This window comes from Melospiza melodia, chromosome 5, assembly GCF_035770615.1.
Source record: "Melospiza melodia melodia isolate bMelMel2 chromosome 5, bMelMel2.pri, whole genome shotgun sequence".
NCBI lineage: Eukaryota > Metazoa > Chordata > Aves > Passeriformes > Passerellidae > Melospiza > Melospiza melodia.
Window position 1 is genome coordinate 1,379,633 of NC_086198.1, and position 26,877 is coordinate 1,406,509.

The 26,877-nt window shown below is 41.4% G+C and overlaps 2 protein-coding genes across 10 annotated transcripts in view; one reads left to right on the forward strand and one right to left on the reverse strand.

Annotated features, from left to right (window-relative positions):
• The first annotated feature begins 648 nt into the window (after window positions 1-648).
• PDGFRL (platelet derived growth factor receptor like) lies at window positions 649-21,253 on the forward strand. Of its 2 annotated transcripts, none has more exons than XM_063155982.1 (6): window positions 649-725; window positions 7,927-8,221; window positions 15,432-15,583; window positions 16,852-17,145; window positions 17,435-17,562; window positions 20,587-21,253. In XM_063155982.1, the coding sequence occupies exons 1-6, from the start codon at window positions 665-667 to the stop codon at window positions 20,773-20,775; spliced, it is 1,119 nt and encodes a 372-aa protein (XP_063012052.1). In that variant the 5' UTR covers window positions 649-664; the 3' UTR covers window positions 20,776-21,253. The 2 variants fall into 2 exon arrangements, with proteins under 2 accessions (XP_063012052.1, XP_063012053.1); XM_063155983.1 differs by having other exon boundaries at window positions 15,432-15,493.
• A 2,260-nt stretch (window positions 21,254-23,513) lies between these two features.
• Window positions 23,514-26,877, reverse strand: part of MTUS1 (microtubule associated scaffold protein 1) — a 118,743-nt gene continuing 115,379 nt past the window's right edge. For all 8 annotated transcript variants that reach the window (XM_063155977.1, XM_063155975.1, XM_063155973.1 and 5 more), the window contains one exon: window positions 23,514-26,856. In XM_063155977.1, coding sequence (XP_063012047.1) covers window positions 26,640-26,856 — 217 coding nt within the window. In that variant the 3' untranslated portion in view covers window positions 23,514-26,639. The remainder of the gene's footprint in view (window positions 26,857-26,877) is intronic.

The window sequence follows — 26,877 nt, forward strand, 5'->3', positions numbered from 1 at the left end:
CTTGCCTTGCATCTGCCTTTGTGGCCCCTCCAGTCATATTTTCCTCTCCCTTCTCCTCCAAGGAAACCCTCAAATTCCAAGGAATGGCTTTTTACAGCTCATTGTGAGCAGAACCACACACACGGCAGACATCAAGTTTACCATTTTCATCCCTTTGCTAGCAGCATAGAGAGACCTGCGCCTTCCCAATGTGCTGTACCTGCGGCCAGAGAGAGACCGCCTCTCTTTTCCACAGCGAGGTAACTTTCGGTGTGGCAGGCCGCTACAAGTGCAACAGTCTGACGTAAAAATATGTTTTTGCTGTCTCAGGCCAGCACCGTTCAGTGCCCCAGTGCAGCCCCGGGGTCACCTGCGGTTCCGCCCGTGCTCCGCTCTGCCCGCCCGGCTGTGGGCCCCAGGCAGCCGCAAACAGCCGGACCTGTGCAGAGCCTCGCAGGGCGAGGGGCAGCGGGCACCGAGGAGCTGCCTCCAGAACAGCCCTGCCCCGGTGTCCCCGAACGTCCTGCGGCGGCAGCCCCGCTCCGCACACCGGGTTTCCAGCGAGGAACGGAGCGTGGCGGTGGGAGCGGCCCGGCCCCGGCCCCGGCCCCTCCCCGCCGAGGCGCCCCGGGGCCGCCCTGCGCCGCGCCCGCCCCGCCGCCGCCGCGCCCGGGCCGCTCCCGCCATGCGGCTCTGGGTGCTCCTCGGCGTGCTGCTGCTGCTGCTGCAGGGAGCGCTGCCCCACGGTGAGCCGCCGCCCGACGGGTCCCCCCGCTTTGCGAGGCGCCGCCGGCTTCCCTTTCTCCAGCCGTAGCCGCCGGCCCGACCGTCCCGGGGACCGGGAGCGGGAGCCATCACGGGAGGGGGGGCGGCGGGGCTCCCGTCCCGCTGGGCAGAGGCGGAGGGAAGGCGGGTTGCTCGCGTCGTGTGAGGCCGGCAGGTCGCCGAAGCCTTCAGGCGAAAATGTGGGTTTGGGAATGGGGAGAGGCGTCTGAGCCCCGGCTGTCTGAGCCCCGGCTGCTCCTGCCGCCCGCTGTCTTTGGGGTAGAGCGTTTCAGTCCGCGTCCAGTCCCCTGTGGCGCCTGAGGAGCGGACACGGCTGGACGTGGGACAGCGTTGGGTGTGATGCTTGGATTTAAAAAACAACCAAAAAATTTTGGCTTTCTGCATCGTTGTTCGATTGAGAGCATCGAACTTCACTCATAACTTGAGTATTTTGAGAAAAGTTCTCATAACTTTATTCTCACAGCCGCTTCAGGCTGTGAGAAAGTCTTGGTGGGGAAGGAACATCCGTAACTAATTTTTGATTTAGGTAGACTTTAATTAACATAAGGAAGACTCTTTCCCCCTTGCAAAATGTAAATGAACTTATCAATACTTATTGGGAAGAAACAACAAAAAAGTTATTCCATTGTTTTTCACTGTGGAAGGGCTTGGGGATCAAGGCCTGCATAACGCATGGAAGGGTTTGCAGAGAAATAGGAGGCAGGCTCTGGGTGCGTGGTGAAAGGCAATTACCACAAGTACTTTAGTAGGTCATAAGGAAAACATTCTTATAAGACATAAAAAATCCTCCACCCTAAGATAACCATAGAATTTGTCAGAGGAGGCTGTAGAGTCTCCAGCCTCTGGGAGAGTCAGAGCTCAACTGGGCATCGCTCAGAGCAGCTGGGCAGAGATGGGAAGGGAATTCCAGAAGCCTTTTCCAGCCTAGTTTTTCTCATGACTACATGCAGAGGAATTGCACTGTGGATCAGATTGATGCAGGAGAGGATTTCTGCTGAAAGATCTGGTCTGTGTATACCACATCAAGAAAAGTGGTTTCTATTTGAGAAGTAGACAATAAAAACAGAATAAATTGTAACTTGGGTTTCAGAAAGATTTCCCAAGCCGCTGTTCTTGTCAATTTCTTATGTTTATGCTGTAGTGTGACTGGGTGCTCCCCGCTCTGCTATCCAGAAACTTAGCAATGGAAGAAAGTAACCAAGTATATTTAATAAGAATTTCTCGTCTAAAGCTAAATGTAGAAGTCCTAATGTAGGAATTGCAATTTCAGAATAGTCTTCCTAATTTATCTTATATTGATTTATGAACTAATGAAACATGCCCCTCCAGATTGGCACTGTGTTTGGATGATTAACTTCTTGTTTGAAGTATCACAAATGATGAGATGTGTCCAGCTTGTTCTGTTACATTACTTGTAATCACAAAGACTCTTTCCTCATATAGTAATCCTGCTGGTTAATTATACTTCATGGTAATCTCACAATTTATTTTTTATTTATATTTTACAATTTATTTTTAAAATGTATGGTAAACTCGCAATTAATTTATTTTCCCCTCAAGGAAGAATTAATCAGTATAAGTTGAGAGAGTTCTCAGTCTCTGATGGTGCCAAGGTGTAGCATGGGACCTGCCTTGTGGGGTGGGTATGTCTGGTGGACAGTGAAGGTGACTCCCTTGTACTTGTAGGAGACCAGGCTCACTTATATAACTAACACCTATTTTGATATTGTCGTGTGGGTAACATTTGTGAGAACGAGGGGCAGACATTAAAGAATAGGGTACGACAAATACTGTCAACCAGGAGCAAAGGTGCTGCATGATACATTTCTGTGGCATATGGATGCATAGTCGCCTACTTTGGCATGATGAGTTATTAGGGAATGGACTGTTGTAGCTGAAAACTAGTACAGTGCCTCTTTAGAACCAACTTCAGGAGCTGATCGGTGGTAGAGATGAGGCATTTTCTCAGTTAATATTTTTTCTAATTCTTAATTTTATTATATTTTATTATATAATAAGGAATGCTGTTGCACTAAAGCAGTGCAACATTAGGCAGTGCAATGTTATTGAAACAGTGAGGGCTCAGTGCATACCTCTGGTGAAAGAGTGAAATATCCCAAACGTGGCATATTCATGTGCTTGCGTAAATGGGCTGGTTGACTTTGTTCCCTTTCTTGGGAAAATCTTGCAGATTGCATAAGGAATTGGAGGATTCTTGGTGGTGGTTTCTGTGTTCCTGGAGGGCTTTTATTGTGTATCCTCTTTACCTTGGGTGATACTGTAGCAGTTAATTTTGTTACCTGGCATAAAAAGACTTAATTCAGGTAAGACAGAAGTCCGGATTGTGAGGTGCAGAAGAGGTGCTAGTAGTGGTGCTAGAAGTGGTCAGTAGATATCTGGAAAGACAAGGGAGTGTCCACGCCACAGCTTGCTTGGAACTCACCCCTTTGGGAGGTGCAACAGAGGCAGAACCGGGTTTTCTGTGTAGGAAGGTAAGAGCTCATCGGATGTGCTTCCTGAAATGCCCCCGCTGTCACCTGCAGGGAAGGACAAGGTCAGGCAGACAAGGCTCTCACTGAGCGGCTGGGAGTGTGGTGTGGGAGGAAACTGTGAACCCGCTGAACTGCAGAAACACGAAACAGAGGGAGCTTGTGTGGAGAGGAAAAACTTAATCTTGAGAAAATCAAAACCAGGCTTCTGGCTCTTAAAATTGGAAAGCTTTCATAGGGGAGTCTTTAACAGTTTCTTAAAGGCAGGGTCTCAGGTGTGGCAGAGCACACAGTATGGGATGAAGCATTTCCTAGGGATGAGGTTGCAGGGTCCGTGTGCCTTAGAAATAATGTCAGGATCGAGGTTGGCAAAAAGCAGTGGAGATGTCAAAGAGTAGTTGGAACAAATTTCAGTAGGGTTTGATGGGGGGGCAAAGAAAAGGGATGGCTGAACCAAAGCTTGTGTGCTGCTACAGAGTCATCTGGAGAGTTCAACAAGGAACTGGAATGGCCAGTTTGAAATGGGAATGCTTATTCAAAAGGCTTGTGGGGCCTGTCAGTGGAACCTCCCAGTACTAATGCACAGTGGTGGGTTGGAATTCCACTAAGATGGAATAGCTTACCCCAGGGAGAAGTGGCAGTATGTGTTGAAGAAAACTTTTGTGTTAAATCTGTTTCCTGGTGGGTTTTGGTGGCAAAAGTCACCGGGGCTGAAATGCCAGCCCTGTGGAGAGGAACCAGCCTGGTGACTGACCACCCAATGTGTAGGGACTGCTCTGCTAAGGAAAACCAGAGGGGCAGCAGGATAGAAAAGCAAAAGGAAGCATAACTTCCCCTCACATGGGCTGGGTCACACATATCGAGGTGTGGTGCAGAATGCAATTGTTTAGATGGCCACAAATAATGATTTAGAGCAGCTATTCAGAGAGCCCCTCAGAAGAGCAGCAATTCTTGACTTGCTCTGGAGCAGTACTCAAGTAATTGGATTCAGATGTTGTTGTGGAAAGGCCTGACTGTAGTTCTAGTATTCTTTCAGGAATAATAAAAGACAAAGAAACCACTGATGTGTTTAATTTTGGAAGGGGGAATTACATAAGAGGAGGAGGCTCCTTAATTCACATGTGGGTTAAATATAAAAACCAGAATAAAGCAGACCAAAAGAGCTTGAGAAATAGCTTACAAAAGGATAAAATCAGCCATAAATACTTTTTCTTCTTCTGATGTACCATGATGGGGCAGGGAGACATGGCTGCAGAATTTTTATGACTGGTAGGAATGGGGGATAAGAAAGAGCATCTATAGAAAGTGAAATTTAAAAATTTATCCGTGTACACCCATGTTCCCTATGGAGGTGCTTAGAGAGGTTTTAATGGCAAATGGTGACATGATAAACATAGAAGAAACTTAGAGTGCAGTATCCTATGAAGCACTGTAAGAGCAGGTTCTGAAATATAATTTTTCTCTATGGGGAGAGTCATTAGAGGACATCTCATTAACATGGCAGAAGAATCAGTGATAGAGAAAATCAGGAACATAAACTGTTTAAGTGCCAAGATATTATGATATACACCTGAGTTGTGAAAGAAATTTGAATCTGAAATTGGTGAAGCCTTAGCCCAGATACTTGTCATTACTTGTCTTTTTCCAGAGAAGGGCAGTGAAGCTGATGGAGGGTCTAGAGGGTGAGTTCTGTGAGGAGTGGCTGAGGGAGCTGGAGTTGCTCAGCCTGGAGAAAAGGAGGCTCAGTGATGACTTTATAACTCTCTACAGCTACCTGAAAGAAGGTGGTGGCAAGGTGGGGTTTGGCCTGCTCTCCCAGGCAGCAAATGACAGGATGAGAGCACAGAGCCTCAGGCTGGGCCAAGGGAGGTTTGGGTTGGACATTAGGAGGAATTTCTTCACAGTAGGCGTGATTAGACATTGGGATGAGCTGCCAGTGGAGGTGGTGGAATCACTGTCCCTGAAGGTGTTCAAGGAAAGACTGGATGGCACTGAGTGCCATGGCCTAATTGACCTTGTGGGCTCGATGATCTCAGAGCTCTTTTCCAAATGAAGTGATTGTGTCATCACTGCATATCACTATATCACATCAAAGAACTACAGCTTTCCAGTGAAGTGGAATATCCCAGTATTTTACAATATTTGGAGGAGGTAGAGGCACAAAGCCAGATGTCTGTATTCTGTAAACTGAACTAATGAATTGCTGTAAAGTCAGTATGGCTTTGGCATGACTGCCTTTTTCTTTTTTCTTTTTCCTTTTTTTTTTTTTTTGTTTGTTTGTTTGTTTTTGGGGTCTTTTTGGTTTTTTTTTTTTTGTTTGTTTTTTTTTTTTTTTTCATTTAGAAGTTTTGTTCTTTGGATCTGCTGAGGTTCTGTAAGGACTTTTTGTAAGAGTGTGGCCATGGATGAGTTGGTTGATGTAGTTGGATTCCCAAAAGCTTTTATTGTAAGCATGTTGTAAAAGATTCCTTGGGAACCAATGTGCTGTGAGACAAGGGAAGACTTCTCATGGAATAATAACTAATAGGAAATAAAGATTAGTAATTAGTCTTTTGGCCAAATGGATAGAATTGCTTTTATCCAGCTGAATTTAACAGGGATCTTGTAAGGCACATGCTTTTCAGCATGTTTAAGTAGCTGTTAAAAGAAAAGAAAACTGTCAGTAAAGAGTTGTAGAATGATCTCTCAGTTTTGAAGAACTGGGAAGGGAAAATAGGACTTCACATTTCATGTTGGTGGATGCTAAATAGCACAAACTGTTCTAACTTCATGTATGCCTTGATGGGTTTCTACTTACGAATTTTTAACCAATACTTCCTACGTAGGAAAGTGGTCTTGGAATTACACTTGATTATTTTTAAAAAAGTCAGTTCCTAATATTGCTATCTTGAAAAGTAATGAGCTGTTTAGACAGAAGACACCATTGATATGTACAACTAGATCTGAGCATACCTTGAACCCGGTGTACAGTCTGCTTTTGTGTTCTTGCCATCAGCCAAATGTGGTGAAAGTGAACTGTTGTAAGATGCATTTTCTTTACAGGAACAATTGGAGTAGGACTTGTCAGTCTGGAAAGAAAATCAGTCAAAAACCTTGAAGTTCTGTAAAAGTATTTGTGTTGGAGAGAATGTTATTGGAGAAACATGAATATTTATTTATTTAATACAAAAACTAGAAGGCATCTGGTATTTATGTGTAATTTCTGTAATTTTCAAAATTGACCAGACAAATCAATGAAGGAAAAGATCCAAGGACAATATAAAAAAAATACAAGAAAACCCCCAAAACCAGCCAAGCACAATAAAATGATGACAACTGTGGTTCACAGACCCCTTGAGCTAAAGGTTGTTGGAAGCTCGGGAGAGTAGTGTCAAAGGAGCAGAGTGGTTGCCCTGTTCCCTGATTGGCATCTGACACTAGGTGGTGTCAGTGCAAATCATTTTGGCCTGACCCACTGTAGCCTTTCTAATGTAATACAAAGAAAAAATGCTACAAACTCCTGCTTTTTACATTTGTGCTCACAAGGCACTGTGTTGTTTAAAAGAAATGTGTTGTGCATCAGCCTGGACTTGGAGAAGTCAAAGCTCAGTCACTGCAAGGTGTCCAGCTGGGGATTGAGGAGCGCCACAGGAGCCATCAGTGGCAGCAATCTGGAAGTCCTGCTGTTCATACTGGCAGCCTGTACCAGTTGTAATTATGCTGAGTATAGGAGTGTGCTGAGTTTTTCATTCCAGAGGGAGCCTGTTGATTGATTTGTACAATGAAATACCTCGGTGTTTCCATGTGGAAAACAAGAATTAGCTGTCAGGTGCAGTTAGTGGTGTTTCTGGTGTCTGGCAAAAGCAGTTTTAGGCTTGTCTCACAGAAGGACTGTGCTTCCTGATATCAGTTAAAGTTGGAATTTTTTGTTTGTTTTTATTTTTAAATATTTGAGACACCTCACTTTTTCTTTCTGTTTCCTTTGTTTGTTAAGGCAACTGGGCATCCTTGTCTCTAGGAGGTAATAAAATCTCTTATTATTTGTCTCTAAATAAGATTCTGTCTTCACCTGGACTGTCAAAATAAATGGCTCTTACGGAGAAGTGACAACTTAAGTAAGTCACCTTCAAGTGACTGAAATATCACTTGCATTTCAGTAATTACTGTAAACTAAGAAACCTGCATCACTATTAGTATTTTATAAATTGCCATGAAGTTTTATACTTGTGAGTTCTTCATGTGTCCCTTGTGGGAGTGTGGTGTGTGAAGAGGCCATGCAGAAGTGATGGGCACGTGACACAAATGTGGAGAGCTGGTGTGGCACTGAGCACTGCATGGCAACGCCAGGAGGTGGAGATGACAAAAGTGGCTGCAGATAGAAGTGCTGTATTTCTTTCCCTTACCATTTGTAAAGTTTTCATACCTTTCATATTTCTCTGTTTATGTAAGTGTATATTTTCCACATGTTCTTGAAAGCTCTCTTCTTTTTTTCCTTTCTCCCCAGGAAAATGGGTCATGGCAGACTTTAAAAACTTAAAGAAATTAACTCTTACTAAGTTCTATGCATCTTTTCTAGGAAGAACAAAAGTTCAGTTATTCTCTGGGATAATAAAGAAGATTTTTTTTTTCCTCAAAGGACTATATAAACTTTTTTCTAATCAGTAACATTGCCTTCTTTTCTTTATTTTACCAGTCATTGGACAGCCTGCGAAGAGTAAGCGTCCCAAAGAACCTGGAGAAAACAAAATTAGGCCTGTTAACAAGAAAGTAAAACCCAAGAATGCCAAAATGAAGGAGAGAGAGTCTGTGGACTCCTCTTTGAAGTCTCAGTCCATACTGACACAGGTGATGGATAAAGGTCATTTCCAGAAACTAGCTGCCACCATAAGCCTGGCTGCAGGACAAAGCATAGAGCTGCGATGTAAGGGGAGTAATGTTACGTGGAGCTATCCTTCTTACTTAGACACCTTTAAAGACTCCAGACTCAGGTAAGCTATTTTTCATTTTTTGCAGGAAAAATGCAGAACATTTTTTCTCTTACTGTGTTCAGCACCACTGGTGTGTTAGTTTGTTTGTGTGTTCATCTACATTTTTACAGTCGTGATGTTCTATTTAATAATTTTTAGTGTCCGCAAAAAGGATGAGCAATTTTTAGTCATCACCATTTGCACTGTGAGATAGTCTTACAGCATGTGAACTCTGTTTCCTTCAGATGAATCTAAAATGAAGATGCTGTTCACCATTTGCTCCAGCCACAAACAGGGAACCATGTTAGGGTTGGTCCAAAGTAAAACTCTCAAAATGTGTGTGTGGATGTCAGGTGCTCGCTACCAACTCTGTTGCTCTGCAGACCTGCTCTGTGTTGGGCTGTACTGGTTGCTAATGTGGCTACCAGGTAAGGTTGTAAGGTTAATTTCTTGAAGAGACTCAAACCCACATCTCTTAACTAGCAAAAAATACACCAGCCTTCATGCTAAGGAGCATGTGAGAGTAGTGGTTCAGTCAGTTGCCTTTGCAATGAAATTGCAGGGCTCGTTTGCATCCGAGTTTAATGCTGAGGGTTATTACTTTAAAGTGAGGAAAGCTTTTTCTTTCATCTTGTGACATCTTAGTGAAAACCGCAGAAAGATTTGTTAGAGCAGGAAGAGGAACTGACTGCCCCACCACCTGAGTGTCCTGTTGCTCTGAATATCTTTTCTGAGACTCTCCATACATTACCTTCCTGGTTTTTTCAGGGTAGTACACATAGCTAAATGTAGATTAAATGTAGTCATTTAGTTCTGTATTAGAAAGAGGAGGGGCATATAAGGAGCTTAAGGATGTCTTGCACAGGCATTTTATTGCTCTGAGAAGTATTTGTTTTCAGTGGCTGCTTTATGGAGACTGTGAAGCACTGTGAGTGATACCCAAAGAAAGAACAGTTAGGAGCTTTTCTTGGATTATTAGGTGAGAGGGACACAGAGGTACGAGTCAAATTGTCAGCTCTTGTCCTGTTGTTCCTAAATGAAGTACAAGTGAGTGTGCTTTCACTAAGTCACTCAGGTTATCTGAATCTCAGTGTTCATTACTAGTACATTATTTACAGGTGTGATGTTACCTTAAAATCACTCCCAGTTAATTAGTTTTTCAGATATATACTTCTTCTTTCCACTTCTGTTTCCCAAGGGGAGTGTTGATGAATGGCCGTTACCCACGGTGATCTCTAGCACATCCTCCTGTAATTCATGAGCCAGTTCTCTGCGCCATTGTTTGCATGTCCCTTGCTGGCTGAGGTGCTCAAGGACTGCCCTGGCTGAGTGCAAGGCTTCTGCCACAGTAAGTTACAGCAGCAGGCTGGTTCCTGCTGCTGGCTTATCACAGCAGAATCTGTCCAAAGGCCTCTTTAACCTGCTGCTGCTCGTTCTTTTGCAAGGAACGCTGTTCCATCCCGGTTTCTTTCAGCAGGTGGCGTTTATTAGCTGCAGCACAGGCTGCCCTCCAGCAAGCTGGGCTGGATGAGCACGCCAGCAGGGAGTGTGCGTGTAGTGGTGGTGGTGTTGTTCTTAATGTTGTGTGCATTTGCAAATAGGTTGCTGGTGTGGTTTGGTCCTGTAGACCTCCAGGCCATGCCATCTGTGTGTCAGAATCTGGCATTGAAGAAGGCAGGGTGAGTATTCAGGGTTTTTGGAGAAGAATCTGAATGCTTCCTAATTAGTTATTTGATTGTGTATTCTTCTCATGCAAAATTAAGTTCCAATAAATTGAAATAGTTTGGGAAAATAGAAAAAAGATATTTATGTCATGATTGTGTAATTTTCTGGTTTCCAGTTTGAAGTAGTTTGGGATCCTTCAGCAATTTACATTTTTGTACTCAGTCAGGTTAACAGTGGTAGTTTAACCATACAACAAAAGGTGGTTGCGCCACATAAAATAAGTGCTGTAAAACATTTTGACTGGGGAGATGTAACTTGCCTAAACATTTCTTTTCTTTTAGAACTATGTAAGGCGTATACTTAAGGATCTGTATTGAAATATAATGGTCATTACTTTTGAAATAAGTTGTTAAAGCAGTAAGGCTGTGTTTGACTAAATAATCACTTTTGAATACAAGCAGAAGATCCTAAAATTAACTAGAAAAACTGAAAACATAGATTAGAAGCAGATTTCAGAGTCACAGAATAGTAGTAATTTATGGAGACATTGACAACAGAATCCTGTGCAATGTCTCCATTGTTACATTTTGATCACGTTTTTAGCATAGCTTTGCTAATTATCTCAAGGTCTTTGCAGTAATAGGTGCCTGTGAAACAAAGTCTGCTCTACAGAATGTGAAATTAGAAATTTGTGTCCTGTGGTTTCAGAAAGGTTTGATGGATTTTAACTGGAAGTACCATAAAGGTACCATGTTACTCAGCTCAGCTGGCAGTGTTTGTGAGTGAGCTGGCAATAGAAAAGGTCAGCATAGCTATGACCTTTCCAGAGGAGCTCAGATCTTCCTCATGGAATGTGCACACCATGCACCAAGCATCAACTGCAACAGGCAATTTAAAAAGTTTTATTAATATGTTACTTTCATTATTTTAAAACAAACTGATGAATATAGGGCAGAGGGGGGAGATGCAGAAAACTTATTAGCAAGTAATAACCTGCAGCAGAAATTGTTTAATCTTCTAGGTAGATATATGTCCACTATCTTCTAACATTTTTGAGTACTTGAAGATCAAGTATAAGATAATCCCCTCATTACCAGTTAGTGAGGTGTGGGGCAAAACCCAAGCTAATTAACTGGGCTTGGCCTTTTTTTACCTCAGATTTCCATGTTGGTCTTGCTGGACTTGGGGCACTGGTGCAAACCAGAATTGATGGCAGCAGCAGGGGGATGTGGTGGGGCCAAAAGGAGGTAATGGAAAATGAAGAAGGAGTGGGTTGGTGTGCCAGAGGAAAAGTGAAAAGGAGGAGAAACACTGCTGATGAGATCCCTGCAGTTGCTGGGGACCAATGACTACAGTTCTTCTGTTCATAGCAACAGATGCTCAGGCATCCAGTTACTACTTTTCCCTTAAATAATAGAAGGTATGTACAAATTCAACTACTCTGGCATTTTAGCTTGCAACTAGTTAAATTTAGCATAAATGTAATGTGTTTTCGATGGGTGGTTGCAAAAAGAAGTAGGGATAAAACCCAGATGTTTTGCCTCCATTCTATGGTTACCACATTTTAAAGTCACCCATATGGTAAGGAGAGTACAGCAATCTGGGGAACAATATGCCTTTTCTAAAGAGGAAGATTTTTGTTAGAAAAGCCATTTCTGTAGTATTAGTGGCTATGCTTTCATTGAACTTGTCCTTGTAGGCATACTCTACAACCTGGTAAATGAAATATTTTACTTGCTGTACTAGAGAGTCTCGGTTTTTAATGGGTCTGGAGCTGTTACATGCGCTATAATTATCATATCTGGGGGAGTGAGAGATGCTGAGTGAAAAGGAGGAGGAGGACTCTTTGGCTGCTTCTTGCTGAGATTGAGCAGAAATTCAGCCTTTCCACTGCTCTGACTGGAGTACACAACAGTACACACTGAGACAATTTACTCAGCTTTAGAGACTGTAGTGTGCCATACAACTCTTGAGAGAAAGCTTGAATCATGCACACATGGTTCCCAGCTTAAGGACACACATAAGCTTGCTGCAGAACTTCAGCATTATCTGTAATGCTCTCTTGCTTTGTGCAGCACTTAAATACTTTTTGTCTGAAAACTTTGGGTGCTGGCAGCACTGGCCAAAAACATTGGTGGTGTTAACAGTTCTCAGAGGCTGCTCTTGCACCCCTAGTATGGAAAGGCTGGAATGCTGTTTTGTAAGACTGTGAATAACAAATTAATAACTGGAGGCTCACCCAGAAACTGGATCTACAACATAAGAGAGGGATAAAAATAAGGGCAGGAGGATTTTCCCTTTACTAAAGCTTTATAGCAGAAAGCTGCTCTGACTTCACACAGTCTCTGTGCTGCCTGGCTGGAGCCTGGGTCTCCTCTGCTGAAGGCAAGCTGCTTTTGACTTTGTCTGATAAGTAAACTGACACAAAATGGAGCTGCTCTGATGGAAGAAGCTGGAGCAAACAGCTGGACGTGCATCACATGTACATTCCTGTGAGAGGAGATGTCTGCACAGGAGCACTCCCACAAATATTGAGGAAACTGGGTGTGGTGGGGCCCAGAGTTAGACTGAAATTAGACTGCTTTCACTGAATGCAGTGAATGCATCTCACAGGCTTAGTGGGATGTCACTTGTGCTCATGTGTATAACTGAATTTGATTTTGCTGCTTGTGCTTTGAAGTTTTAAAGCTAAGGATTTTTTCTTGTGTAAAACAGCAAGATGTTATGTTCCTGTCCTAGTGAGTGTGTATTTGACATAAACTCTCTTTTGTCAGTATGAATGCAACTACTTGAGAGTAGTTGGGTAGATGCTCTTTGAGTGAGGCTATGTATACTGTCTTTGTAGGGATTTTTTATATAAATATATTTTTTAGCTTCTAAATGTGGCATGGTTTTCTCACAAAAAGTCTTCTGAATTTTATTTAAAGTTTAATACGATGAATGCATGGAATAAGATTTTGGGCTATGTTTCTAGTTTCTTTAAACAGTCTGTTAATGTTTGTATATACATGCATGTTTGTATAAACAACATTTTTGCTTTATGACATCTACAATGCAGCAAGGTTTTGGCTTCTGGGTCAGATTTCCCAGTATCTAAAATACTAATAAAATACTAATGAAATTATACATTTCCCTGGAAATATTGGTTAGCTGCAGGATTTACCATTTATACTTTATTTTATATGGCTTGTTTTGTCTGCTTAATATGGTCATGTCTCAAGTTTCAACACCTGCACTCTCAGATGCCAGGTTTTGTTATTGCATGTTTGTGGATGACTGCCTTGCTAGGTTATTACTGAATAGCTTGTTCACAATTAAGAAGAACACACTGTACAATAATTAATTAACTCTGACCTTATTTTGCTATCTGTTGGGATTTCAAGCTATAGCTCAGTGTCTGCATTAATGATTGGAGGCAGAAGAGTTCTGGCATAATGGTTGCTCTCTATTGTAGACATTTATTACTTGATCTTTGGAGAACATTTTATTCTGAGGTTGTCATATAGCCTGTGAAATGTGAACTGTGAAACTAAACAGTAATAATACAGACGAGGAATGTTTTGGGTTTATCTTTTCTTCCATTTGGGTATGATACACAGCATGTTCTCTTGCAGATAGGAATCTTTCAAAAGTTATCCAAAACCAGAAGATAGTTTGTAATGTGAGGTAGTGCATATATTAAAAATGGAAAGGCTAATGCACCATAGTAACATGATTCTAAAAAATGGAATCAGACATGGTTGGGTAGAGCAAGTGCATTAGTGGATAGGAATTGTGATTTGCCTGTTTATTGAGGCAGGCCTAAAACTGCCCTGTGGTGGATCCATGTGTGTCTATGTTGGTGTGGGTCTAATGGTGTCTGAGGGCTTACTGGAAAAGGCAGCTCTCAGTTATCTGTGTTTGAGGTGTGTATTTTAATCTCTGAGCTGCTGGCCTGGCCGAAGGCTGAGATTTGGGTTATGTGGGCTGCTGCTTGTGATTGCTGCTAATTGTGCAAATGGCTGGCAGAGCACCTGGGAGCCAGAACTCCTGGGAAGCACAGGCAGCTGAAGTGGTGGCCTGTTTAAACAGTTATTCTGCCTGCAGGGGACAGTTAAACAAAACTCTTGAAAAAGAATAACATTTTCTTCAAAGATGCTAATCCTGGAAAGAAATTATTCAGTCAGGTATCTGCCTTACAGAAAAACTACCACAATAGTAAGGATTAGGAGGGCAATAAATATTCAAAAAAACCCACAGTTGAGTGAGTATGAGAGCTGTTCAGACTTAATGCAAAGTGTATATTTGTCCAAATCCCTTTTAAAACAGTAAAAAGAAGTTCATTATCAAATACCTAGATTGGAAAAAATCATTCCTGACTTGATTAGAAAGAAATTACCTTGTAACTCAATGTCTTGCAAAGGAAAGAGGGAACCTTCATTACCTAGATCCACTACCATGAGAGGCAGCTGGTTGAAAATAATATTTTTAAGGGTTGGAGCAGCAGCAGAGTGCATCAGTACTGCCACGTGGCTGTGCTGACAGCATTCCCTGAGAACTGGTACTTGTGGGCCATTGCTTTTGCAATCCATCAAAAGTCAACCCAGTAGACTGCCAAGCACACCCACCATCTGTCTGCCAGAAAGAGCCAGGAAGGTAAACTTTAAAATATATTTAAAAATAACAAGGTGAGACTGTAGCTGCTGTATTTCATAATACAGGACCTTTGCCTTTTAGAATAATTGTGAGTATCTATGTAAATGTCTACATATTTATAAATATTTGCACATTTACAAATGTCAGTCCACTGAGAGGTGTGCCTGGGAAATTCAGGAGAAGGAAAAAAAAGGCAAATCAAGTCTGAAATAATCACACAGGCTGAATTTTGTGTAGTTACGTGATGGCACTGCCAGTTCACTTCCAGCAGTTCTCAGGGTCATGCTCTAAAACAGCCAAGGGATGTGGAGGAAACTCCAGTGAGGTGGCTTAGACCACAGGTGTACGTCTTGCAAAATGACTAAATTTGCAGGACAAATCCAGGCTGAGGTAGCAGCTCTTTGCAAGTGGAAGCTTGGACAGGTATGTTAAAATTTGGAAAAACATTCACACTGAAAGCAGACAGAAATTATTAAACTCTCAGTAGAATACCTGCTACTAACTACTTGTCAATTATCTTTGTTAGATTTTATTGAAGCAGTGTTACAGTATTGAAAAAGGACTGAGGTCCATGTGGGTTGATGTGTAGAATGAAGGAACAGGCTATACATGGACAAACTAGGCCAAAACATAGATGGACATATGGCCTAGAACAGTCACAGCCCATTTTCATAAGTGGAGACTTGAAGGAATCCAAAAATGAACTGTACAAGACTTTTACAAGTTCTTGTATGTAGTTAAAATCAATAAAAGTGCTCATGTAAACAATCTCTGCTGGAGCAAAAGGGGAAGTGGCAACAGAGCTCTGAAAGTAAAAAGTGGTCAGTTGCAGAGAAGGAATAAAAAAATCAAAAGTGGAAATGAGCTGACAGAAATATACAAAGAAATACATTTGTGCTTGTCTTTGCCTTTTGTTTTTATTTTTCCACAGCATAAAGCAGCTTGACAGGCACAGTCTGCTGATCCTTGCAAACTCCACTGCAGCAGACACAGGTGAATACAGCTGCTGGCTTCAGCTGTGCAATGGTAACAAATGCAGGAAGGATGAGACTAGAACAGGGTCAACATACATCTTTTTCACAGGTAATTAACTCACTGGGGGATTATTAGTGGAAATATATTTGCTGGTAAGGCAGGAATAATGCTATATCAGTGATTTCATTGTCAAGATTTTACTGCCACAGTTTTCATCTATATTTAGTGGATGTTAATGAAGACTCTGCTGGTGGGCAGAATTACTTGCTTAGTGTGATTTTTTTTTTTAGTCCATTTTCCCTCAGTTTATGCAAAATATCCAAAGTAAAGGATAATGCAATGAAAAGCACATACTTTATAACAGACTTTCTGAGGACTTTCTACAAAACTAGTAAAAAATGTTATAATTCTTGAAAATGTGTCTTGATAAAGAAAATAAATCTGTGCAGAAGATTCATTTTGTCATGGCATTCAGATGACCCCATGGACTCTCTCCCACTGTCACTTCATTCCAGTTACTTGCAGTGCCTTAAAAAACTCAGTAAGGCCACAATTTCTCTGAGGAGTCCTTATAGCATGTTGAGAGGCAAAACACTCTTCAAGGGCTCGTGATGTCCCCCAGAGCCTGTGCACAGTTTGTGGCTGCTGGGTACAACAGAGCTGAAATCAAATGGTTCATTTTTTCTTCTGGAAAGCGTTCCGAATAGTAAAACAACATTTGATGGCTCATTAGAGCTAAAGTATTCATGGCTAGAAAATGTTTTAGTACAAAATGTTAAGATAGGATTGTTTGCAATACATTTTGGGGTTAAATTGGACCATGAGGAAGAAGAGCTTAATGTTTTTAGGATACATTCCTTAGAAAGGCTGGAATAAACTTTTCAGCCAAATTATTTTATAAATGCTTGTGCTAGAAAGAGGAATTTCAGATTTAGGTTTCCAAGAAGCATGCCAATTACAGAAATACTCCTTAACTGTGATTCTGAGGGCACTAAATATTTCTTCTACTTAGTACAGTAAATCAAACATTTTGACTAAAAGCATAGGTATAAAAAGTTGTAGCTTCAAAAAGTATATTTTTCTAATAGTCCTTATCTTACCAGTGGTGATGGGATCCAGATAAGTACTTGGAAGCTTACTAGAAGACATTCCAAAGATTTTCTTAAGATTAAAAAAATACTTCATTTTTAGTTTCAATTTAACGTTTCTTTAATGCAAGCAATGCTCTTTTTTCTTTTGTGGGTGCATATTAAAATTAAGCCAAAGCTTTTTGTTTTAAATGTTGCTCACAGCTATTTTCTCTTGTCAAATGTACTTTTCTTTCTGTTTAACCAAGATGTAATTATTTCTGTAATTATCTTATCTCTTCTGCACAGACAAAGAGGAGCTTTTTGTACCTACTCCCAGTTATTTTGAGATTGTCTACCTGAACCCAGACAAACCTGCAGTCATCCCGTGCCGTGTTACTGCTCCTTCAGCAAAAGTGACTCTTCACAGGGAATTTCCAGCAGAAGAAATTGAAACAGATGGAACTGATATTTTTTATGATGCAAAGAAGGGTTTTGTCTTCCAGCACCCTACTTCTGATCATAAAGGTATTGTCTACTGCAAAGCAGAGTCACAGGGAGCACCTCAGATTTCCATCAAATATCACCTACTATATGTGGAAGGTAAAGTGCAGTTTTCTCTGTGCTTAAATTGACTCTTCTGCTGACACTAAGAAAATAATTTTAGAAAGTAAAATAAGTAATGTAATGGGAGTTTTAAAATCTTGATCAAAAGCATATGTGATAAAACATTTATCAAGTTTAAATTCCAGCAAGTTTCCCAGTTTAAAGGGGAAAGTTGCAGGTATAAAACACCTGTTGCATTAAGCAGACTGAGTTCAAAACTGACTCTCAATTTTATCAGTGTATTTAACTTTAGCAGCTAATTTTTTGTTTCTGAACACCGTCTCAGTTCCCAAGGGCCCACCCTCAACCACCATCGGGGTGTCATCGGGTGCAGCCGGAGTTCGTGTTGTCTGCACCGTCCTTGGGGAGCCAGATGTGGATGTGAGCTTCAGGTGGCAGTATCCAGGGCAAGAGGTGAGCGGTGTATGCCCTGCCTGAAAGGGTTTGTTCTTCACAAAGGCAGCATGTTGAATGCTTTTGCCAGTTCAGGCATGCTGGCAGGAGGAGGCAGCATATCCCCTTTCAACTTCAGCACTTCAGCCTGTCTTTCCCTGAGAGTCTCCCTGAGAAGTCACACAGGGATGAAGCTGGAGAGCCCTCTTAGTAAAAATCAAATTCAGCAAAGCTCACTCCTCTGTCAGATTTCCATTCCAAAGATACTTTTCCTTTGGCAGGATTTCCTCAGACAGGGTCAAAGCCAAGCAGCGTCAGGAGGCAAGGCCCAAGGTCCACCGCTGCCTCTGTGTTTGATATCCTTTCTTTCTCCATGGCTTGGGTGCATGAATTATCCCAGCACAGAATATTTAAGCTTGCCGATATCCTGAAGCTGAATCTGCTTCTGCCCATCCTCACCTGAAAGAATCCACAGGAAACACAATGTGAATCTGTGGTCTGTTTTCTTGCACAAAGTAAGATGTATCTGACTAGTCCTATTACTGCAAGTCCCTTCACTTTTCCCTCTAACCACCCTCACCTGTTATAGCAGGAGCTCATTTCTTAATCACTCTAGACCCAGCTTGGCCTTCCAAAACTCTGTATCTCTCTGTATCTCATTAGTGTCCACCCTAGTTTTGCATCATTCCCAGGCTGGTTTGCTGGCTGTTACTGGCCCAGCTGTTCCCAGTGGTTTTACTGCACCTGATGCATGCTGGCATGTGCATGTTTACACCTCTCTAGCACTGATAGAACATAAACAGCTAAAGCATGCAGGTTATCTCCCTTGTTTGCTGTGGATACCAGAGCTGCAGTGCAGGGCACGTGGGCTGTCAACAGAGGACTACACGCTCCCACTGCTCCCACCTACGGGTGAGAGAGGCTTTGGCCTCTGGCCTGCCTCTGTGCTTATCCACTAGGGTAACCTGTCCCAGCTCCAGCTATGCCTGGGGATAGGGAGGGGAGAGTTGTGTTGGGGTTTCTGCCCCAACAAAAGGATCAAGTAAATGTCAGAGTAGAAGCACTGCATACTTGTTGAAGACTTAACATTTATTGAGAGTGTTCACATACTGCAAAGAAAAAAGGTGGGGTGGAAGGAGAAGAGACAGGACCATCAGTGATGCTGGTCATATAGACCTTTTATACAAGAGAAAGGACTGACATTGTTCTAAGATTCACTGGATGTGTCCATTGATGCTGCTGCTTTCAGTGCTGGGAGCTCAGGGGTGGTTTTGTCCCAGCCCACACCACCCCGCAGCTGGGCTCTCACCTACTGCCTGATTCCTGAGCAGAAGCAGCACATCAATCCCTGCTTGTCCCTAGGTATGGTGCATTGTGGAGACCCTCCTTTTACCTCTGTAGTCAGTAACCTCTCCTGGCTTTTCTCCACTCAGTTGTTTTTTTTTCTCTTGTTCCCCCTTTGCCACTCCCTGACAATTGCTGTGAATGCATACAGATCCACCCTTAATCTGATCCCATGCAACAGGCTTCAAAGCAGGCAGTTAGTTTGAGGAAGAATGGACTAGCAAGAGCCTAACCAGGCAAACAGGGTCCACTTTGTATAGTCTTCACTTTCAGCAGGGTCAAGAAGTTCCACTTGCTATATTTAAGAAGTAACTTAGACTTGAATTAATTGTGCAGTATTACTTGATTGTAGATAACACTTAGTTTTCAGGCTTGGAGCAGGAGGTAGACTTTTGCTAAGTGGCTTAATTACTTTTAAAGGTTTAAGAATTTTTATTATATTTACAACTGCCAAGAGTTTTTATGGGTTTTTTTTTTTCTGAAGCTGGTAATGCCTGCCACTTCCTAGGCATTCACTGACTGCAATGTGACTCATCCCTAAGTTTCAGGAAGACTGAGAGCTGCCTTTGTACTGGTCATTTTGCAAGTGTGAGATTGTAGCTTTGACTGCTTAAGTGTCTAACTTAACCTATTGCTACATCTAGCTTAAGCCTTGTAGCATTCATGTTGGTAAGTGGTTAATCCATCTGTGTCATGAGGCAAGGGAGGATGGTTTCCACACAGAAATCTCTCTTGCATTTTTATCCCAGCTGTTGGTATAGCAGAAGCCAGTGTGCTTAAAGCTGCTGACTAGCAGCTGCTGGATTTTGGAAGAAAAGAGACTGCCTCAGTCTGTTATTGGGCCAATTTCTCTTATCCAGCATTTTGTGACCTCCTGAGGTGCCAGGCAGTGTGACCTCATAACCAGTCCATTAGAGAACTCCCTTATAGAATTTGAAAAAAAAGCACCTTTTATTTAATAGCAAAAAAACTCCAAACCAAAACAAAACCAAAAAAAACCCAAAAAACCAAAACAACACAAGCCATGAAAAGGCGTTATTTTATATAAAGGGGTTGGGGGGGGCAGGGGTTGTACTTTTGGCTTTGAAGTTACATATACATTTTGGAAAGCAGAATGTGAAGATTAACTCAGAAGTATTTGAGACTTATTACTGTTGGTTTCTATGTTATCTGATGTAGTGTTTTCTAAAACTAGAGGAGGAATTAGTTTTCAGCATGTGACCTACAGCTATTCACTGTGCTAAAAGAGAATGAAAGCTCAGTCCTACCTCATGCCACTGCTGCCTTCTTTTTGAGACATGCCTGAAGTCTGAAAATGAGCTCACACATCTATCTTGACACCACCCCAGGACACCCCACCTATTTGATCAGGTACCTAAATGCAACTTTAGTTAAGTGGCCTAAAACTGAGCTCATGCACAGGCTGCAGGCAGAGCTTTGGCAGGCCCAGTTCCTGTGCTTGGAGTGGGAGAGCCATTGCATTATCCTCATTTGGCATAGCTTATTTAATCAATATTTAATGCAGCAATGTTGCTGCCACTTGCAGACACCTTCAATTCCCTCACTTAGAGCTGACTTTTGAATATAGGCTCGTACTCTCCAGCCTCCTGCTTCAAGGTGCTGGGGTGGTGTCACTACATACACTTTGTGAAATCACCTGTTTCATGTGGGTGGGTTGTTTTTGTTTTGTTTTGTTAACAGTCCGGGAGGCCTGTGATTATTCAAAACTTCTGGAGACTGATAAACAGAGGAATTGGCCATACTACAAGAATCTCAAAGAGTGTTCTTCTTGTGGAGGATTTTGAAGACACAGATGGGGGAAACTATGTTTGTATAGCTCAGAACCTACAAGGAGAAACAACAGTAGCTACCAAAGTTGAACTGAAGTGATAGAAAAGACTTCTGATTGTGGACTGACCTGTATGTTATTTGACATTATAGCCATTAATTTTCTTTATTAATGTTTAAATGTAACTTCTCTCTCACTGTTTGTTTTATATGTCAGTGCATTTCATGTTGACTAGCTTGACAGGCCACGACAGAGTTGACTCTGTCCAGCAGTAGTGAGTAGTGAGCTAATGAAACTACAGTGAAGCAGTAAAGTGTAAGTCTGAACATGCCTAGGGTGTGTGCATGTTTGCAAACAGGTGCTCTTTGGGCTTTCCTTTGCATATGGCCTTTCCCTCAGACTCTTGCAGGAGGTCAGCCCACTGTGTGGAATGTGCAATTTTAACATTAAGAGTACTGTACACGTTTAAAACAACAACAACAAAAAAGCAAACTAAAAAAGCCTTGTAACAAAGTTAGCCAATAGCAGTTGTTTATTTTGCAAGAATAATTAAATTTCTGAACATTATGAAAACATAAATGTGTGTGTGCTCATTTTCATAGGTGTGTAAAGACAACACAAAATTTTCTCTCCAGGTGAAGGTGAATACCCTCTAGGACCTTAACATATATTTAGTATCTCCAGAGACTTGTAAGTAGTTGGGTATGCTTGATTTTCCTTATGTTGCTGCATTCTTACACCCTTACAACATGTAGCTTACTTAATAGTTCACTCCTCTTTAGATGTCTGGTGTTACGTTTAGCAAATTAGGTAGCAAATTATGGTTGCTAAAGGTAAAACTTGCATTTATTTATATATTAGCATTTACAGAACAAAAAAAAAAAAAGGCAAAAAAGCAAACATTAGAATAATGTTCAGTTTTACAGGAGAATTTCCTCTTAGGTTAATAACAAGTTCAACTTCATTGTATTAATTTACTTAGGAGAAAAGGAAAAGATATTTTCATTGACACAGAACTATACCTGGATAAATAAGCCACTGTTTTTCTCACCCTGGGTTCAGTTACCAGTACAAAGAAAGAGCTTGCCAGAGGAGAAGAACTTGATAACAACATTGTTGGACATTTTGGCAATGTTTGGTTTTTTTCTTAGTCCAAAGCACCATCTTTATGTGGGCTAGAACTTTAAATACAAATCCACTCCTTAGTAGTGAAATGACAAAAAACATTTAATGCAAGCCATGTTACTTACAAGGCAAGTGAAAAGCAGCTTATTCTGAACAGACAAGGAAGCAAAGCAGGAAGCTGGTCCCTTGGTCACACACTTCCCTCTGTTTCAGCCTGAGTTTGGAATTCCTGAAACTTTCTTCTGCTGAAGGCCTGAGGTAGCCCTGTGCTCCAGCTAATTCAGACCTTTGAGCAGATGTGTGCAGCACTGTTTGGAATAGTGGCAGCTCTAAGTGCTAATGTAGAAATGGCAGCTTCCCAATAAAATCAATGATCTGATTAGTAGAGTAGCTAATGAAAACATCAGGGAAGTTTGCTGAATGCCTTTTCTTCAGCATGCAGGAACCTAAACCAGTTTAACTGATAAGAGAAATACCCCCATGGTAAAGACTGAAATGGTTCCATGCAGGTCTCATGTAATAGCCTACATGGGGAACATTCCCCAGGAACTTTTTTTTATCTCTGGCCTCTGAAAATAAGATAGCTAAAAAAAAAATTAAAACAGCATGCAATAGAACTGACTTTGAAGGTGTAAGAGGTGAGGTTAATCTGTTAAAATGTGTCAACAACATTACACTGTAATCCAAAGGACTAAGTAGGTTATACAATTTCATAGTAATACCTATAAAGGGTCTTGTACTATTTTTTTAGGGAAAAATGTCCTTTTATCATGTGTTTTTTTTTATTCTGACCAAATTAACAATCTTTGACCTTCTAGATGAGGCTGTGCAATGTGTTAATTCCTTTTTAGCATTTTCACTCCTCAGAACAATGTCTTTCCCTTTGAACTAAAGGAGTTGTGCCAGCTTTTTGAATTTCAAAGTGCATTTGAGCCTGTAATTCAACAATTTATTTCCTTCTCAAAGTATCTGGGAAGTGGGAGATCATGTCACCTGCCCACCCTTGTTCAACAGCACAGTGGAGGCATCACTTCCTTGGTGACAGTTTGGCAGGAAAAGATGGTGGAATTCCATTGCTTGAGTGGTGCCCTGGGGTGTAATGGTTATGCCTAACCATCATGTGCAGGTCTCAAGACTGGTACAGAAGCAGAGCCTCCAAGGAAGAGTTTTGGTGGGTGTTACATCCTTTCTGTCCTTGTCCTCCCACCAAGAATGAGAATAATTCTTGTAATTGAAAACTATGAGAATTCTTTTACTATGTATTTTACACAGTTTTTATTTTACCAAAAGCCTCTTGGGCAGAGCTGATGTTACATTGATCAGTTTATTGCACATTTCCACCTAAATGAACAGTGACAGGGGAAAGGAATGAGGCCTGGAAAATAAAATGTAAGTGACTTGTCAAAGTTACATGCCTAAAGCTGCTAGTGCTGTTATTTCCATTTCCATACCTGTGTCACTGCTCTTCTAAGGCAAGGCAGCAGCAGTGGTCAGAAGGTATTTTTTTCTTTAGGGTTCAGTGGTTATCCCAACTTTATGATGACCTTTTTAGCTGCAGCTCAGCCCTAAATGATTTCCTGGCTGTCAGACAAGATCAGTGGTTGGTTACTGTCTAGAAGGAATTTCATGCATGAATTGCATGACACCAGTTTACATGGAAGTGTCTTTGGTGTTAGCAATGAGAAACATCAAGACTTTACTTAGCACAAGGAAATGATTCACATCAATTTTTATAAAAAATACAGTACAACTCATACAATGACCTTTAGAGAAAAGCATTGAAGGTGAACCATACTATGAATACTTTGAATGGTAACAAATTATGTGGTACAGCTGTTAGATGTCACCATAGCTTCCTCTGAAACCCATCATTAGAGCTGGAACTGTGAAGTTGGAGAGTAAAGTTGGATATCTGAAGAAAATCACTTGTTCAATTGCTTGACCTTTGGCTTATGATGATGAGCAGGTTTCTAACTTTTCCTGAAGAAACCTTATGCTAAAGAAAAAAACCCCAAATATGTAAAAGTTACCGGATTGAACAAAGTCTTTACTAACACGTGGTACTTAAGTTAAAGCTTGAAATACTAATACTCAAACAGAGAAAAACATTGAAACGGTATTTACAGATTAGCAGAATTATTTAATTCTTTGACACCAACAGGACAAATGCTAAACAGGTATTTCTGTAATCTGATTTCTACACATAAGCAGCCTTCGTTTCTTCATAAAAGCATTAAAGAGTCTACTTGCAATCAGTTTAGACATGAAGAGTCACCTGTGGAGGTAAATTATCAACTAATTAACAGTCTTTGTATTATCCACTATACCATACTTACTTTTCTTGTAGGGCAGCCTGGAAAAGCTTTCCCTGCTCTTGGTACAGAAAAGGCTATGCCATATTTAACCTTCAAACATCTGTGTGCACTCTGCTTGCATGTTTTATTTGAGGCATTACACTGCAACTGAAGTAATAAAGTTCTTACTGGTGGCTAGGTAAGTGTCCTTGTGACAGGACCTGTTACACTGCTGACCTCTAACTGGGGCTTTTCTCACCCACAGAATGTTCTGAAGAATCACAAGCAACCTTCACAGATCTCCTACCTACCCACAGCTAGGCAGGTACCTACCCTACCCATATATCTTCTACCCATACATCTAAGTGGAGGAACAAGGGGAAATTCTCTAAGGATAGCTGAATAATTTGTGCCATGAAGCTTCACCATTGCAGTTTTGCTGTGCAGAGAAGATACCAAGAGTTTTTAGTAAATGGAAAAATGTTCCTCCTTAGATTAAAGATCCTTTGACTAACATAAGCAGAAGAAAAATCCTTCAGTTGGTAGAAAATATTTATTGTAAAGCATTCAGCTCAAATACATGCAATCAAATCTCTTTGACCATAGAAAGTAAGAATGTTCTGAGACATACTTAAAGCCAAGTTGTAGCTAACATAGGATTTTCATAGTCAAATTTGAACCTCCTAGTAAACATTTTAAGTACTGACACCACTAATGAGTGGTATGTACAGTGCCCTAGAAAGGCTTAAAAGAAAGCATAATGTTCCCTAGAAATGGCACCCTTAACTTGTACATTATGACAGGTTTAAGTAAATTTAATGGTGAAAGAGTCAATCACAAGTTTAAATATATTACAAATCTACTTACTGTATGAGCACTGTTAACAGTGTTGTTTCTATGTCTGTGTTCCTCATTATTAGCCAAGATTTTGCAAGTCTTAGGTAAAATACTTTGAAGTGGTTCTCCAGTTGAGTTCCCTAAATGCTTTCCCATGCCCTTGATTCTTGTCCCCAAGCTACTGAAAAAGTCAGGGAAACTCAGCCAGCTACCAGCATTAGCTAACCAGCAGTGTAACAATGTCGTGGCCCTGCTGTGAAGCCCAAGCTACTCTAAGCATCAGTAGTATTTTCTAAGACTAATCTGAAGCTGAACCTGTTTTAGTAGGTACAGAGCAGTCATCTTAAACAGGTCTGATCAAGGGTGGAGCAAGGCTATCCAATTACCCTGCTGAAGCCGAAACTCAGCATGTGGTATTTCCAGAAATGCTGACACTCTCATCCTCCAGTTCCAGCAGCCAGGACAACTTTTTCCCCTACTCTACAGAATCTCTTGAACAGGATTTTTCACCTGATGAACTGTCAAAACACCAATATCCTGCAGTCTAAGAGGGAAAGTATGGCAGAATTAGCAAGGTAAACTACACAGATCCCACCTCATCCTCAGGTGAATTTAGCCAACCCTGAGGAAAGTTAATACAAATGCTAATGCTTAAAAGGGCAAGGTGTGTCACCAGCTACATTGGAATTCACAAATTACTTAATCTTCTTGAGAACTGAATTAAGAGTGCACCTAGTTACAATTACTACATTTCTCTTTGGCTTTCAAATCTACATCTTGTTTATCCTCAGGAACAGACATGCTATTTTGGGGAAATCAGTGCCTCCTTTTCAGCAGGTAAGATGCCAGGTCTAGGCTTCTAACTTGCCACTCAGCTAAGAACTTCTGACCTTTAGGGGCTACTGTGGTTCTGACTACAACCCTGTTGACTTGAAATCCAAAATCCATAGCACTCCGCAAAAAAAGTCCTCATAAATGGCAGAGTTGTGCATGGACATGAAATCAAGAACCCATGCAACATATGGCTGCAATTCAATTTGTTTTTAAAATGAATTCAAAGTTGCATACTCAGGTTGGCCAAGACTAATAAAGTCAGTTGACAGAGGTCTTCATGGCATTTTTTTACCAGCCAGAATGATGAAGGAAATTACCTTGCAGTACCAGTGGCAGTTTCTCCTCATTCCCAGGCAAGGGTACTCTGTTAAGCATGCATACTGAGAGCAGTACCAAGGAAGTACATGTCAATGTATAGGCTTCAGCTTTTATCCTTTATTACGTACACAGCAAAGAAGGCAGCATTAGACACACGCACAGTGTGTTACACCCACTCCATCCACGGCACACGCACACGCACACACACAGCCTTAAAAAAGTGTCAGTGATAAGGAACATATTATAAAGGTTGTGATCTTTATCTCTAAGCCCCTGAGCTTCTTCTTATGGTTAGGTGAAAAGGCAACAAACAAGTCTTTCCTTGCTCTAGAAGTGCTTTGTGCAACGATGTCCATAGAGGTCATAAGTCTTTTTGGGAGGAGTGAATGTCTTACTCCCATGTTCACAGTCTCCTATCGCTGTTTTTGCAACACACAGTTTCCAGTTATGTTCAGTTGTCATAGGCGGCTAATATAGCTCTTGCTCCTGTGATTAAAGTTAGGAAAGGTTCTGCAGATCAGAAATGAAATGCAGGCCCCTCTTTCTCTCAAGAGATGTCATCTTGGTGACACTGCAGGACTAGAGAAGTTACCAGAATTTCGTGGAGACTGAAGAGGCACAGATGAAGAACTGGGAGACAGTTTTCTTGGGCTGCATAGATCACCATTGTGCAACTTCCACAAAAGTTCTTCATTTTCCATTGACAGACGTTTGTTTACTTTTGATTCTTTCTCTAGTGACTCCTGTAAAACAGCTTGCTCTGTAGAAAGTTGCCTGCAAATGGAAGATTTACAT